General features: G+C 37.3%; 1 protein-coding gene and 1 long non-coding RNA gene across 2 annotated transcripts; one reads left to right on the forward strand and one right to left on the reverse strand.

Annotated features, from left to right (window-relative positions):
• Positions 1–400: 400 nt before the first annotated feature.
• On the reverse strand, positions 401–12,707 carry LOC136013279 (uncharacterized). The gene is made up of 3 exons (XR_010612211.1): positions 7,030–12,707; positions 5,964–5,996; positions 401–811 (listed from the first exon to the last, which is right to left on the reverse strand). It is a non-coding gene; the product is annotated as an uncharacterized LOC136013279 (long non-coding RNA).
• On the forward strand, positions 1,825–8,968 carry RIPPLY3 (ripply transcriptional repressor 3). Its single transcript, XM_065676939.1, has 4 exons — positions 1,825–1,859; positions 2,721–2,790; positions 6,834–6,901; positions 8,121–8,968. The coding sequence occupies exons 2-4, from the start codon at positions 2,770–2,772 to the stop codon at positions 8,266–8,268; spliced, it is 237 nt and encodes a 78-aa protein (XP_065533011.1). The 5' UTR covers positions 1,825–1,859; positions 2,721–2,769; the 3' UTR covers positions 8,269–8,968.
• Positions 12,708–14,524: the final 1,817 nt, after the last annotated feature.

Genomic DNA, 14,524 nt, shown 5'->3' on the forward strand with positions numbered 1-14,524 from the left:
GCTCCCTCGGTGTCTGCCGCCGCTCCGAGCTGAGGCTCCGGGGCGCGGGGTTTCCCCTCGCTGCGGTGCTGAAGGCTCCTCTCTGGAGCCGCTCACCTCCATAAATGACCCAAGATGTAAGAATTAGACCTCAACAAACTGAATCCCAGACTCTACTCCTGAAGACCACTTCAAAACCATCAGAACCCATCTCACACTGTTGCTTTTAGCAGTCTTAGGAGTGCCAGGTACCCAACACAGCTCTGTAACTTGAACCAATGTAAAACAATGACTTTCAAATCTGACCTAAGCTCCTCCTTGTCAGAAGATATTTAGATTTAAGCAAGATCAGTAGAATGCACAAAAACACGTGCAAATGTGTATATACAATGTTTTCTAATACAAAACAATTTCAGGGGAAAATAATGTTTCCAAGAGAATGAGTCCAGTGGCTTCCATCTGTGAGTCTAGCCCCTGCTTTCCTTCTTGCTGACTGAACATGTGCTCCTTCCAGCTGGATCTCAACTTGAGAGAGAGCCGCAGGGCTTACCTCAGAGGGATCTGACTCCCACCGAGAATTTTCAGTGTCCTCTCAAACTGACTGACTTGATGGTTTCTTCAGCTACATCAGCTAGAAGGGACCTAATTCATACTAAAAATCAACAAACATTCCATGTTCAGCAAACAAAATTACGTTTTGCTTTCTGGGAAGAAAGTTCACAGTAGAAACCAATTATATTTGGGAGCTGAATCTCTTCCCTTTGATGTCAATGCGTATTAGCACCAGTGGAAAGAGAATTCAGCTTTAGGTTCTTATAATCCTCTCACATATCTGCAGCAGTTGGGAAATAAAGGAAAATAAAGGAAATAAAGCAATGAACCATCACAATAAAAAACAGATAATGTTAGCCACCAGGTAATATTTGTTCTTGCACAGTGTAACAGGCTACAAATAATGCACATTATGAATGAAAATGGTGGGAAGAAAGTTTGGAAGTCTGTTTCTATCCAGTCTTTGTAGGCTTAGAACATATACTGCATACTTTAAAAGAAAAGATTCCTCAAATTTATGGCATTCATAACCCTGATTCTTTGATAGACAAAGTAATCTTTCTTGACATAAGCTGTCTTCTTCATCCATCAGATAGCAATCAAATTAAAGGAACATCCCTGTAGTCTTGATGTAGTCGCTAGGCATGCCTTTAAATCCTCTCACCCTCACTAATTTTTGGTATCTTTTTCTCTTTTAAAGTTAGGACATGTAAAATACTTCAGTAATTTAAAAATTATTGTAACTTTTAAATTCTCTTCGAGTTTGTGTTACACTTTTTCAGGACAGGGTATGGATGAGTTTTCTCAGAACATGCAAAAAGTGTATTTACACTGTATATTTCATATAGAGCAAATACAGATTTTGTAAAACAGACAGAAAGGTAAAGGCATGGATTATTTTCCATGTGATTTGCTAACCAAACTTAACAAAAAGTCTCTGTTTCCCTAGCAGTGCTGTCCCCAGGACAGCCTGCCAACCTGAGAGCCCTATCTTTGAACTCTTTCAGTGAGTCAAAAGAAATCTCATTAAGGACAATTTCTCCCCTTTTACCTGAGGCCGTGTTTGTTTTAGGTAAGTTGAGTTAAAGGAGGGGCTGAAAGACTCAGGCAAGAGCTCAGCCATGAGGCTTCAGACCATCAAATGACATGGAGGGTGCAGCTGCAAGTCTCCTGCTCCAGGCTGCAGTGCAATGTGTCTGTCATCACTCCCAGGGCACCCAGCAGCAGCAGCAGCAGCAGCAGCAGCAGCAGCAGCAGCAGCAGCAGCAGCAGCAGCAGCAGCAGCAGCAGCAGCGCCCACCACCCCAGCCAAGGGAGCACCCAGAGAGGTAAGGCAGGCACAGGGAGACCTTTTTTTCAGCAGCTTCCTTTCAAAACTGACTAATTTTAGCGTTGAATAGACATAAAATAATTTCTAAGTTCAGAAGGGCAAAATGTTCCTGAAGATGTTTCACTGGGAACAGGTGTTTTATTTGTTTTGCTGATATTTTATCCTTTTCAGTCAAATATTTCAGAAGTTATAAATGGAAGTAAATGAAAATTAAGGTTGTGATAACAAATTATTGTTGCTTTTGTTAACAAAATATTGTTGTTATTATTATGTTTATTTATCCTTCGTATCTTTCCCCAACTGTATGGATCTGCTACATAGCAGCAGAGGTGGAAAGTAGTGTTAAAAAGAGCATCCTTAATTTTAAGTACCTGCTGCCAAACAAGAGGCATATGTAGCACCCACCACTGCACATGCTCTTAAACTAATTAGATCAGATCGCCCATGTCAGCTGAATGCTGGAGTTGCTTACTCAATAAATAACCAGCCACTCAATGCCAACATGGAATCTGTATTTAGACGGTCTGTCAGAGAGGGAGGGTTACTTTTTATTTTGTAGCAGTGCTGCATAAATAAAAAGATTTCAGTATTAATTACATCATCATTTGGAGTTCAATGCAGCTGCTTTGAGTTGTGAAATAACACCTTAGTTAAAAATGTGCAAGCAATTGTCTAGTTTGTTTAATCACTGTGGACAGAAGACAGACTGCCATAGAACTCAGATTTACCAAATCAAAATGTCTTGAAAAGAAAAAAATCACATTATTTCAAAAGATGCCAGCAGAATCTAACAAAAGAAGCTGTACTGTACGGATATTTCCAAAAGAATTAACTGTAGGAGCACTACTCAATCTTTCAGCAGCCCTGCCTTATGGAGGCCCTGGACGCTCACAGCCAGAGACAGTGAGATGACAGAGAATCAACAAATGGTGAGACTAAATTCTGAAAAAAATAACCCTTATAGAAAACAGGTGCAGAAATTGAAACTATTTGAACACAGGAAGTGATTTGAACCTTTCTTCAGTGTTAGGAAATATGGTTCAAATTAAAGTGTTCTGAACATGATAATGGCTAAGAGTATCTCTAGTTTTGTATCACATATAGAATCATTATCAGTTCTTAAAGAGCTGCAGAAAGCACTGCTTACTCTACTCTTATTTTAACAGCAGTTTTCATTTACTTAATTATAAAAAATAACAGTATCTTCAGTTTGAAATTTCCAGGCCTATTCTGTACTGGTATTTTGTGTATAGGGGGAGTTGGAATGAAAATGACTTTAAGATGAATTTAAAAAAAAAAAAAAAAAAAAAAAAGACTTTCAGGTGCACAATTTTATTGATTGGTTTTTCTTGGAGGGATATTGCTATAGCTAAACCAGCTAGGAAATGAACACAAAATTGGATTTTAAAGCAGCTCTTAATTGCCAAATGCCTTTGAAAGGCACTGTGATTGTTAAATTTATTTACTCATGTAAGAAGATTTGTTAGGCTCAAAGAACAAAAACAGAGATTGAAGCACATTCAGTCTAGGTCCCAAGCTTTAAACACCTATTGAAATGATGCTATTTCCCTGCTTAGTTCTAAGCACCTGAGTAAGTTTTTGCAGCATGTGATACACAGTTACATCTTCAACTTTTTACCAAAGGCTCAGCATATTAAAACAATTCTCCTTAGTGCAAGTCTTTGAAAATTCCCAATTTATATTATTATATTCTAACACCTGCAGCACCTCTTTACCTTGCACTTTTTATCTGCTGATGATGGAGACTGTAACTGTACAGATCTGAAAGAGTAACTTACTCTTCCCTGCAGGCGCCTTATGAAAGCCTAAGGAAGAATGCCCTTCCCAGCAGTGTTCCAAGTTTTGCCAGAGACACCTGTAAATTGCTGTGGATTAAAGGAGTCTGACTCATGAGAGCACATGCTTACAGGGAGGATTTCAAGAAACTAAGGTTTCTGAAATCAGGAAGTTGTGATTACTGAGGTTATGGTCTTGGAGAAAATTTTATTCAACCAGCTCAAAAATTTTAATTTACACTTGGGATTCTGCCCACTTCAGTGAGAAAAACCAACCACATAGGAAGTTTGCCACATTCCTGCTCACAGAGTGGCATTGTTTCAAGCCAAGCTTAACTGTAACAATTGCTTTCAATTTTTTAACTTTTCTCCTTCCTGCCAGAAGCTTCTCAGATCCTTCTCAACTACACTTTACGTCACATTCACACCGCTCAAGCATCCTAGATGTCTCTGTAGCTTGGGACCTAATGAGGACTAAAGGAGGGCTTTAGGAAGCTCTTACATTTTTTAACTGGGTCACAGAAAAGGAAAGATGCTTAGATACTTTGTGTGGTGCCTAGGTGGGAAGAGTGGCTAATGCAAACCTACAGCCCACAGGTGTCGAAGGCAAGTATCTTCAGCACAGTTACTGAGGTTTCTAGCAGGCAGCCTCCAAAGATGGATTAAACACAATGGTTTTGCTAGTTGGTTGCATGCTGCCTACTGTTATTTTCTGGAGTGCATACATACAAATGCCAATGCTTTACAGATCAGTAGACACTACAAACACTGGAGTGAAGCAAACAGAAGTTTCAATATCCTCTGTGTAGTTACAAAAAATAATGTTTAAGAATATACATATAAGAATCTAACCTGAGAAACTGATTCAAGAAAAAAGTGATAAAATATGAAACTACTGCTAAAAAATAAACTAGTATTACCTCTAGAACATGTGTTACAATGCCCAGAACATGTGTTACAATGGTCCCTGTGGTTACCTACACATAATATCCTTTTCCTTGTATAAAAGTAACATTTTTCCTACTACCTAAATTCAGTTACATTATTTATGAACAAATAAAAATGACAAAGTAATTTAAAGTTACTATTGTATATCTACAACATAACATAAATGAACATTTTCTGCTGTATCAAAACTGAGCTAGATGTTGCAACTGGCTTTTATTAGAATCATTTTTCAGAAATGGTCTATTTAAGCATGAGAAGAAAAACCATATGTGTGTTTAATCAATATTATTATTACATATAGAATTATTAGAAAATAATATATACCCCAAAGAGAAGAGAGTAAAAAATACAGGTCAGTAAAAAAGGCTGGTTTAATTTTAATGTAAACATGAAAGGAGAAAAATGGTATTTAACACAGACATTATGATCACTTCTACAGTGTTCAGCCAGATCAGGAGTCCATTTTACTTAGTACTGTGGAAACAAAGTAAATGAGTCTCCTGATTAAACACACACAAAAAAAAAAAAACCTTGAGCAAAAATCTAATAGCCTGAACACAAATCGTTTTGGCTACAAGACAAACAAGTGGGTATGAGAGCAATAGGCCAACATAAAAGGTAGAGATAATCCTGTAAGATCTCTTGCTCAGTCCATAGCCTGGGGCTTTTGGGGGCCCACCAAAATATCCATGCTGAAGCCTACTTCCACTGAAAGAGAGATTAATTATTCTTACATTGGCAAAAGTCATCTTTGTTTGTAGTAGAGTGGATGGTTTCTAGATTCTGTTCAACAGGAGTTCTACTACAGCAAAGCTAAGTATCTGTATTTTGTGCAGCATCAGGTTGATACGAGGAAAAAAGTCTTTTTGTTTTAAGATATGGAAGAAAATACATGCCTAGATGAGGACCTTAGAAAGGACCCTGTGATTCTGGGAGATACTTTCAGGTTTACAATCCTAACAGGATTTAGTAACATTAACAATTACAAATTGCTGAGTTTTATTCTGACCTTAATTTAAATGAATTTATTTTGTGCTAAATTAAAATTTGATACTTAAAATATATGTTTCTACCTTCCTAATTGTATTGAAATGCTTGCTTTTTATTGCTTGTTGCATAGAAATATGAGATGCCAGTTGTCTCTTGAGGACTCCTTAACGTGCTCGTGTGATCTTTGGTTACAATTAAGCTTGAACATTCCAAGTCCAAACTATGGGTCATGTAGTTAAGAGGGATTTTATAAAACTCTCTTGTGGTTTAACTGCAGTTGGCAGCTAAGTACCACGCAGCTGCTTGCTCACTGCAGCTCTCCTACACCCTCTCCAGTGGGATGCAGAGGAGAATAAGAAAAAGGATACAACCCATGGGTTGAGATAAGAACAGTTTAGTAACTGAAATAAAAAAAGATATAATAAAGATTATAATAATAATAAGTGTAATGAAAAGGGGGACAATGAAAAGAGACAGACAGAAATAAAACCCAAGAAAGACAAGGGGATGCACAGTACAATTGCTCACCATCTGCTGACTGATACCCAGCCCGACCTGAGCAATGACTGGCTCCTCCTGGCATATTCCCCCCAGTTTATATACCAAGAATGATGTTCTATGGTATGGAATATTGCTTTGGTTAGTTCAGGTCAGCTGTCCTGGCCATGCTCCCTACTAGCTTCTTGTGCTCCTCCTTACTGAACATGAGAAAATAAGAAGTCCTTTACTTATAGCAAGCACTACTTAGCAACAACTGAAATATCAGTGTGTTTCGGTGTGTTATCAGCATTATTCTCATACTAAAGCCAAAATATATCACTGCACCAGCTACTAGGAAGAAAATTAACTCTATCCCAGCTGAAATCAGGACAAACCCTAACTTCCCATTCCTTTAAACTGACAGAAAATAGTTTTTTCCTTTTCCAATCACTGAACCTGCATTTGGTGGGGTTACTAGCTCACCAGTCACTACAGTATTCCATAAGAACTTCAACAAAATGTACAGCTTCATTGCTCATAAGATGTACAAGCTCAAATCCTTTGATAAATGTGCAACTATTAGCAGACTGTGGACACATTTATTCTCTGAAGTACATTTAGCCAGAGTAAAACAAGTAGCAGCACAGAAAAAAAAAAAAAAGGCCACATTGCTGTAGAATTTTATAGTTAGCTGTAGAAATAAAAAGTGAAATCTTTATTTTTAGCCTGTTCTAAGTAATAAATATGTCTCTTTACAGTCAGAACTGGATGATCAACTAGTAAATTTTAGATCAAAAGGAGCCCTGGGATTTCAACATCCAGTGAGGTGAGTTAAATCCTATCACCAAATACAGGAAAAGTGACACCTTCCAAGAAAAGATATATTTCTTCTCAGGAGAAGTATTAGCTTGTCCCTGGAGTATCTCTTTTTAATAATGGAGTTTATCTACTCACCAGACTTCATGGATTTTTTTATCCCTCCATGAGGACTGATACCCAGGCTGAAGAGAACCTGAAACAACATGGCAAAAATAAAAAGAAGAAAAAAGTAATCTGGAAAGAAATAACGTTCTTCTGCCTCATCTGATTTATATTTACATTTATTAATATGATAAGAAGCCCACAAAGCCCAAATAATTAATGTGAGCAGCTGCTAATGGAATATGACTTGTTACAGATCTGTGTCTTGAGGTTGCTTAAATTTGCTCTTCAATAAAAGCTGAATTGCAGGTGAAACTTTTCCTATGCTTGGGGGATTTATAAGGGTTTCCACTAACATTTGGATTCTTTAAGGCTTAATTATGTAGAAACTCCTGACTTGGACTTTAGTTTAGAGGAGGAAAATTAACAGAGTATCCATCTTCTTTACATGCACTTGTAAACAAGATGTAGAACCTTAAAATCTGTGTAACCTTTATCACTGTCAAAATTAACTGAAATAGGGACAAAGTGGACACCTATGCACACAAAAATGCGTATGTGTACAGACCACATAAGTTTTGTTTTAGTGAGAAAGCTGGTGAAAACCTGAAATGTAAATTAAGACGTTTATGATTTCAGTACAAAACAATATAAATTTTGAAAGAAATCTCTCTCAATGTATGCCTCCTCCTCCATCTGGAGACACAAGATTCACTAAGATCAGCCGCTGTGCAACGGGCAGCTCACCCCAATCTTAACCTGGTATCTTATTTCAGAATCCCAAAACATTCCTCAAACTTTACCCATTGCATGGGACATTTCCATTGTGAACTGTGCTAGAACCCAAACCAAACAATCTCAAGCACACATCACTGCCCTGGCAACACTTTACTAGGGTGGGACCTTAGATAAATCCAATATGCAATATGCCCAAAGCAACTAAGATAACTTAAAATCAACATTACCTTTTAGTAAGCAACTTTATTTTAAGAGACAAGGAACCCTAGGATTTTTCTCTCTCTGAAGAAAGATAAAAATAGACTTTAACATTCAGGCTAGTTTAGCTTAGCTGTGAAAGCATCACATAGTTTCACTTTTTTTCTTAAAATGTGTTTTCTTACTAGACTTTATTTGCCCAAGTCCAAATCCCAAAAGTTTCTTAATAACATCGGAGAGAAGGTTCTGGCAAGTTTTCCAGTACAAGCCACAATTCACTTCTACAATGATGACGCCGACTCTGAGGAAGATGAAGAAGAAATCAGTTCAGCCTAAGAATGAGCAGTAGGTCAGCCTTGACAAACACAAAATAAAAATGAAAGAACTCAAAAGATAAAAAAAGAACTGTCAGAAACATACGGAAAAACATCTGACCAAACAAAGAAATACAAAGCTCAAACTATTTATAACTATCCTACCAAGAAGAATGAGCCAATGCAACTGGAAACTAAGAGAAAATCCTTTTGTGTTTTCAGAGACTTTTAAATAAAACCCTGAAGCTGAACAGATTATAAGGTTTGAAAGAAGTTGGTTTAAGTAACATGGATTAAGAACATTAAGAGCACTGAACTTAATTACTATTTTTTACCTTACAGTCCTGATAAAATGAAAATAGAATTGATTATGGGGTAAAATAATATAATGTACAGAGGTAAAATAACCCAAAAGCTTTGAAATATAATGTTTGAATCTAAGGAAGAAACTATTTAAAATACAAAGACTACTGCTTATTAGCTCTGGGGTAATGTTTATTCTGACATCAGGTTCTTCCCTGTCATCAGAGAAGTGCCTTAGTGTCAGTCAGAAAAAAGTCATTATTAAAAACTATGAACGATATGTTAAACCACTATGTGCTACCTTTTTGTCTTCACTAAAATATACAAAATCTTATTTCTATAGCTTAGTGCGCTTGAATCTATGATTTTAATATAATCAACCTACTGCTCATTCTCATCTGGTGAGGCTTAAATATGTATCCTACTACCTTGATATTTCTTTTAAATTAATGTTCAGGAAGACTTAAGTTACTGATTTTCATTATTATCTATAGTAAATGTAGACACATGTATCCCAACACTGTTATTTCACTAACAAAACCTACTTTTTCAGCACAGTTTCATTCAGAGAATTGGTATAACCTGGTCTACTTAACCTTTTGTTTGCATAAATTGTGTATGCTCAGAGATTTTGCCAGTACTTGTCTTGCTGTGCCAGCATTTTTTATTTAGCTCAAGGATTAGATGCTTAGCCCTGCTATGTTTCAATAATTATTACGCTTCGAGTATCTTATCTCTAACAAAACTCTCTCCATAGTTTCTCCGGAGACAAGGCAAAGGCAGAATCCAAGATTCTTGATCTTTTCTACACCACTGTTGGTAGGTCAGATGGCTGTCAGAACCACTTACCCTGTGTGTCAAGTATTCCTCTTAGTACAATGAACTATTAAAGTGATAGTGTTTTAAATTCTTAGCATAGCAAATTCAGATTCCAAATGAATTAATATATTAGAATAGAGGATTTTTTTACAATTTTAATTTACATACTAAAAAGTAGTTATATTAATTAAATTTACACAAGAAGACAGCATCCTATAACATATGAAATTACACAAAGCAGTTGAAATTGTAAACCCTGGTGTGACACACGAAAATTCAGCTTTCACATTTCACCCACTCACCATCTCCACATCTTTACATCCCAACATATGGAACTAAAATACAGACATTTTAAAGGTCTTTCACTTCTCACATACGGTGTACTAAAATTACTTATGCCCCTGCTTCATCATTATTCAATCTGTAGCACAAACAAACAGAAAAGCATCAAAGATCACTTAACAGGCTGGTGATGACATATTCTATACAGCAGTCAAATTATTGTACACAAAGTCCCAACTTCTTCCTTGCAAGAAGCTCTCATCTCTGTCAGCATTCAGATGAGTTCACTCCCGATATTTGGTGTTCCATGCTCACCTCAAAGCTCTGAACAGGGCTTTTTCTTGCCTCTTAAGATACCTGTGTGCAGCTGCACTGCCATATTAATCTGTGCTATGCCCCAAACCAACCTCAGGCCTTCATTGAGGATTACTGGAACCCGGAGGGGTATGTTGAAGGAACCAACTCCATCCCCTGTGGGAATGGCAGTTACCACACGATCCCCACACAGCACAGTGCTCCCCAACACACAACAGTGAAGAGCCATTTGCCTTACACAGACATTGTCACCATTTAGGGATGCATTATGTAAAAGGCACACTCTGTAGGTTCTTCCTTGCTAATCCTTACCTTTCTGTTGGGACCATGCTGCATCTTACTTCCTCCTACATAGCTTCAGTGCCTGCCCTGCAGATGCCAAGCAGTGGGCTGTGGTCCCATCTTTAGAAAACACATTTTCTAACCATTTCTGACCAGTGCATGCTTGCGGACATAGATGCATGGCAAGAGTGGGTGTTACTACTGTTGCAGGATAGCAATGATGAACAGCTGCAGGAACACATGACATAAATGGAGGCCAGCTTCAGCTGCAACTGAGACTGATCTTCCTGCATTTAGGAGAGATTTTTTGAGCTGGAGGGATAAGCATCAACAGGTGGAACTATGTGCTGATGTTCGGGACTGGTTATTAACTCCAGACAGGTGGTGGTCAACCAGCCTGAACTGGCAAATGGCGCACTGAGATGTGCAAAAAAGCCTCCTGGACTTGCTGGCAGCAGCATGCCAGAACACTGCCAGGTCCTAAGTCAGTTTATGGTTGATGAAGTCTTCTGAATATTTTGAGAAATAGAAAGCACTGCTTTCAGTGTAATAACTATTTTCTAGGAGTGTTGGTCAGTCGGAGCAGCTTCCAGTAAAACAAACAGTGCAAGAACACAAGATATAGTGTAGACAGTGGCCGTACATACTAACAGAACCACATCAATACCGGATGGGGCATCTTATTCCAAATTTCCTGGTAACATGTTCAGGCAGAATCTGAACATTTTTAACTTGTTCAGAATTTCCAGATACAGCAAATCCCAGACAAGAGGCCACTGAGAAACTGCAGATCAGCTACCCAGAATGAGAGCAACAGGTCTGCTGTATCTTGGAAAATTATATTCATATCTGACATGAATGGAATAAAGAGGCGGGGGAAGGATGATCAAGTACATAGATTACACAAACAACAAAACAGATCAGAACTTTTCAGCCTGAAGATGTGACTAAGTATATCAAGGCCAGGTTGGCGCCATGGGGCTTTGAGCAGCCTGGTCTAGTGGAAAGTGTCCCTGCACATGGCAAGGGGTTGGAAATAGATGATATTTAAGGTCCCTTCCAGCCCATGGAAACCACAAACCATTCTATGTTTGTGATTCTATGATAAACATAGTCTATACTATCTTCAGTGGCTTGGAGAGAATGATTGAATATGAAATTTAAGTAGTAAGAAGCAAGTTCAAAACAAAAGGAAGTAATACTTAACCCAACGCTGTGATGTTGTTGAAACTAAGAGTTCACCTACTTATAAAAAGTAAATTAAAGATTTTCATGAGAAAAATATAAACATATAACATCTGGTTCAGAAGTTTCATATTGTTGCAGGATGGGGAAGCATTCTGGGGAAACATTACTAGCTTCTTTCTCTAATCTTTGCTCTTACTATTACAGCAGGCACCATTAGCCAGTGTTGGAGGCAGGATATTAGCTATATTTATCTTTGGTCTCCTATGAAACAGGCATTTTAATATTCACAAACGGGCTACATCCCCGATGCATGAGATGTAGATTTAATGACATAAGCAAGTGCTGTTAAAAATCCACACCTCTGGAACAGAAAAAAAATCTTAATAAAAGTGTGTTCTTTAAAGCAGTAGAACAGACACTGTTATTAGAAAAATACTGTCGGAGAGTGAATGACAGTATTGCCAAAGGCTGTTAGAAACATTCAAACAAATCATCTTGCACATCTGCTGAAGTCTGACAACACTGCATTGGTCTGAACTGATTCTATTTCTCAGTCTCTGCTACACATTCCGTTTGGTTTTCCCCTGTATTGTCAAATTCCATTTCAAATTAAGGTAACATTACCGTATTATTTACCTGACTGGCAATATTTAACTGCAATCATCAGACGAAGACAAACCTGTATTATTCTTTTCCTGTCAAGCCAGCTTTTTCTTTTATTTTTTTTTGTCAAATAACTGTCTTTTCATGTTACAACATTAAAGTACCCTTATTTGCACACTAAATAACATATGCATTGTGATCCCTTACAGGTTGTTAATAATTAAGAGAAGACTAAAAGTGAACTAATAGAAATATAGCATCTCTGTTATTTGGCTGGAGTTAACTTTCAGCTTTCAGCTCTGATTTGTTACTTCATCTGCGGTTTCACCTTGCTAAGATTTCAGTAACCTCAAAATGATCCATCATATACAGGAAAAAGATAACAAAGCATCCCCAAATAGTGAGTTCATCATGAGCTTACTACTTCAAAGACTAGAAACACAGCATTTTACAAATTAAATTGTTGGCTCAAGATCTCTGTTCCACATAACTTCCCTTAATAGTTCAACACTTCCAGCAAATGCTACCTTTTGATTATCTTTGTCCAGAATTACAACAGCAAAAGACAAGTTCATGTTCCACTTGTACGTGAATGATGCGAAGTTATCCAGACAATGCCTACGCTTTTATATTTCTATTGCATGCATTCATGTGAAAAATCAAAATTAAAGTATGTTCATAAAACAGTCTTGAATTCTACTTCTAAGATCTTCCAAGACAAGATCTTGGAGGATACATAGATCCAAGGGAATAATATCCTTGCATGACATTAAAGTTCTTTATAAAATAATGCTAAATTATTACTAGTAATGCAGTAATAATTTGCATTAAGGAAAAAACCAACTATCACAATCACGTTTTTTTTCCCTAAGCTATATTTATACTGAGAGAATGACAACAGCAGTAGGACTGAGTTGCCACAACTGAGAAAAAGCAATCTTCCAAATAGCAGCTTTATAAGCTCAGGAAACAAAATTCCCCCCCTTCTCTGAAACATATACTATTTAAAATTACATTCAATATAATCACTATTTTCAGACTGGTTTAAACTCTCAGCTGGTTTTAGCAAAAGGCTGAGATTTAAGTTGATACAGCAACTGCACAGCATGCCAACAAAATTTACTTTGGCAATTTCTCTGTAAGAGAACTGGCAGAACAAGACTAAATGCTTCCAAAACTTTCTCCTCAGAATACAGTTCCATTCATGAATAGAGGGAGGCATACAAAAAACCCCATTCATCTCAGTTGTTTTAGAGCTGACTGGAGATCTAATAGTACAGCAGCAAGCAGGACTTTGAGTTAAACATTTCAGCCACTCAGACTCAAGTGCCGATGGAAAAGATGCATTATGGAACAAAATTTATTTACACAAAATCATTTATTAACTGTTCTGTTTGTAAGTCAGAAATGCTTTGTCATTTACACCCAAAAATGAAACTAAAGTCCATAGAAACTGCCTGGTAAAGAAAGCAAGTACTCAAAAAGCTTTTTTTCCAAAGAGCTTTAGTGGTAAGTTTCCGTAGGTGGGAGCTTTGGTATGAATGTGAATTAGGTAGTAGAGAAACACTGTATTAAGGCAAAGATCTCACAACTTCTTATTACTCTAATCAAACTTATCAAACTGAATTGCTAGAGATACAGCTAAGATATCAATGTTACACTCTCATGGCACAGAATGCTGGAGCAGGGGAAAAGAGGAAGAAGAGTCAAACACTATTTAGACTACCTCACCAGTACCTCCATTCTCATATTGAATGAGAGTTGGGAAGTTCACCGTTTCTACAGTTATTGCTTCTCCTCCTTAAGGTATATTTTTAGGCTAACTTTTCCTGATTTAACTCACAGTATCTCAAGTTCCACTAAAAAGAATGTAAAAACCTGTTACTATTACTTTACCATCATTCCTTTTATATACTTTACTTGCTGTTGGAGGCAGAGTTGCAGTTTTAATGTTTATAGACCACCTCACATGGAGGTGTACCAATGAACCACCAGAGTACCAGAGACACCTGCACTATGGAATTAAAACATACATTTTCCCTGTTCCTACTCTTAGAAAAGCTTCAGGCACACTACCTGCTTCATAGGCAGTATGAGCCCGCCCAATCCAGGACAATTTTTAACTTTACAGAAATGCTGCTTGCAGCAACAATATAACCATCTAATACTACAGCTTTCTGATTCATATGAGATGGTCTTTGATGGCACTTACTGGTATCTGAGCTTTGCCATAAAATATCTAGAGTAATTTGTTACTTACCTTTTTGCTTATACCCCCCAATCACAAACGATTATTTTAAAGGTCATCAAATCAAGCTGACAGCATTTCATAGTAAGTTCTAAATATTTTTAAGACAGCCTGTACACTTCAGAATGCATTAGGTAACAGCAAAAGTGTACCTGCATATCTCAAGGAGAAAGACAACTCCGTTTCACTACTGCTGAAACAAGTTCTTTCTCTTCCTGCAAGGGCATCACTTGCATGT

This window comes from Lathamus discolor, chromosome 4, assembly GCF_037157495.1.
Source record: "Lathamus discolor isolate bLatDis1 chromosome 4, bLatDis1.hap1, whole genome shotgun sequence".
NCBI classification, from domain to species: Eukaryota; Metazoa; Chordata; class Aves; order Psittaciformes; family Psittacidae; genus Lathamus; species Lathamus discolor.

Coding starts and splice junctions, on each gene's coding strand:
- RIPPLY3 (XM_065676939.1), top strand. CDS start 2,770: ATGACAGAGAATCAACAAATG. Junction 2,791..6,833: donor TGACAGAGAATCAACAAATG/GTGAGACTAAAT, acceptor GTCTCTTTACAG/TCAGAACTGGATGATCAACT. Junction 6,902..8,120: donor GGATTTCAACATCCAGTGAG/GTGAGTTAAATC, acceptor TTTTCTTACTAG/ACTTTATTTGCCCAAGTCCA.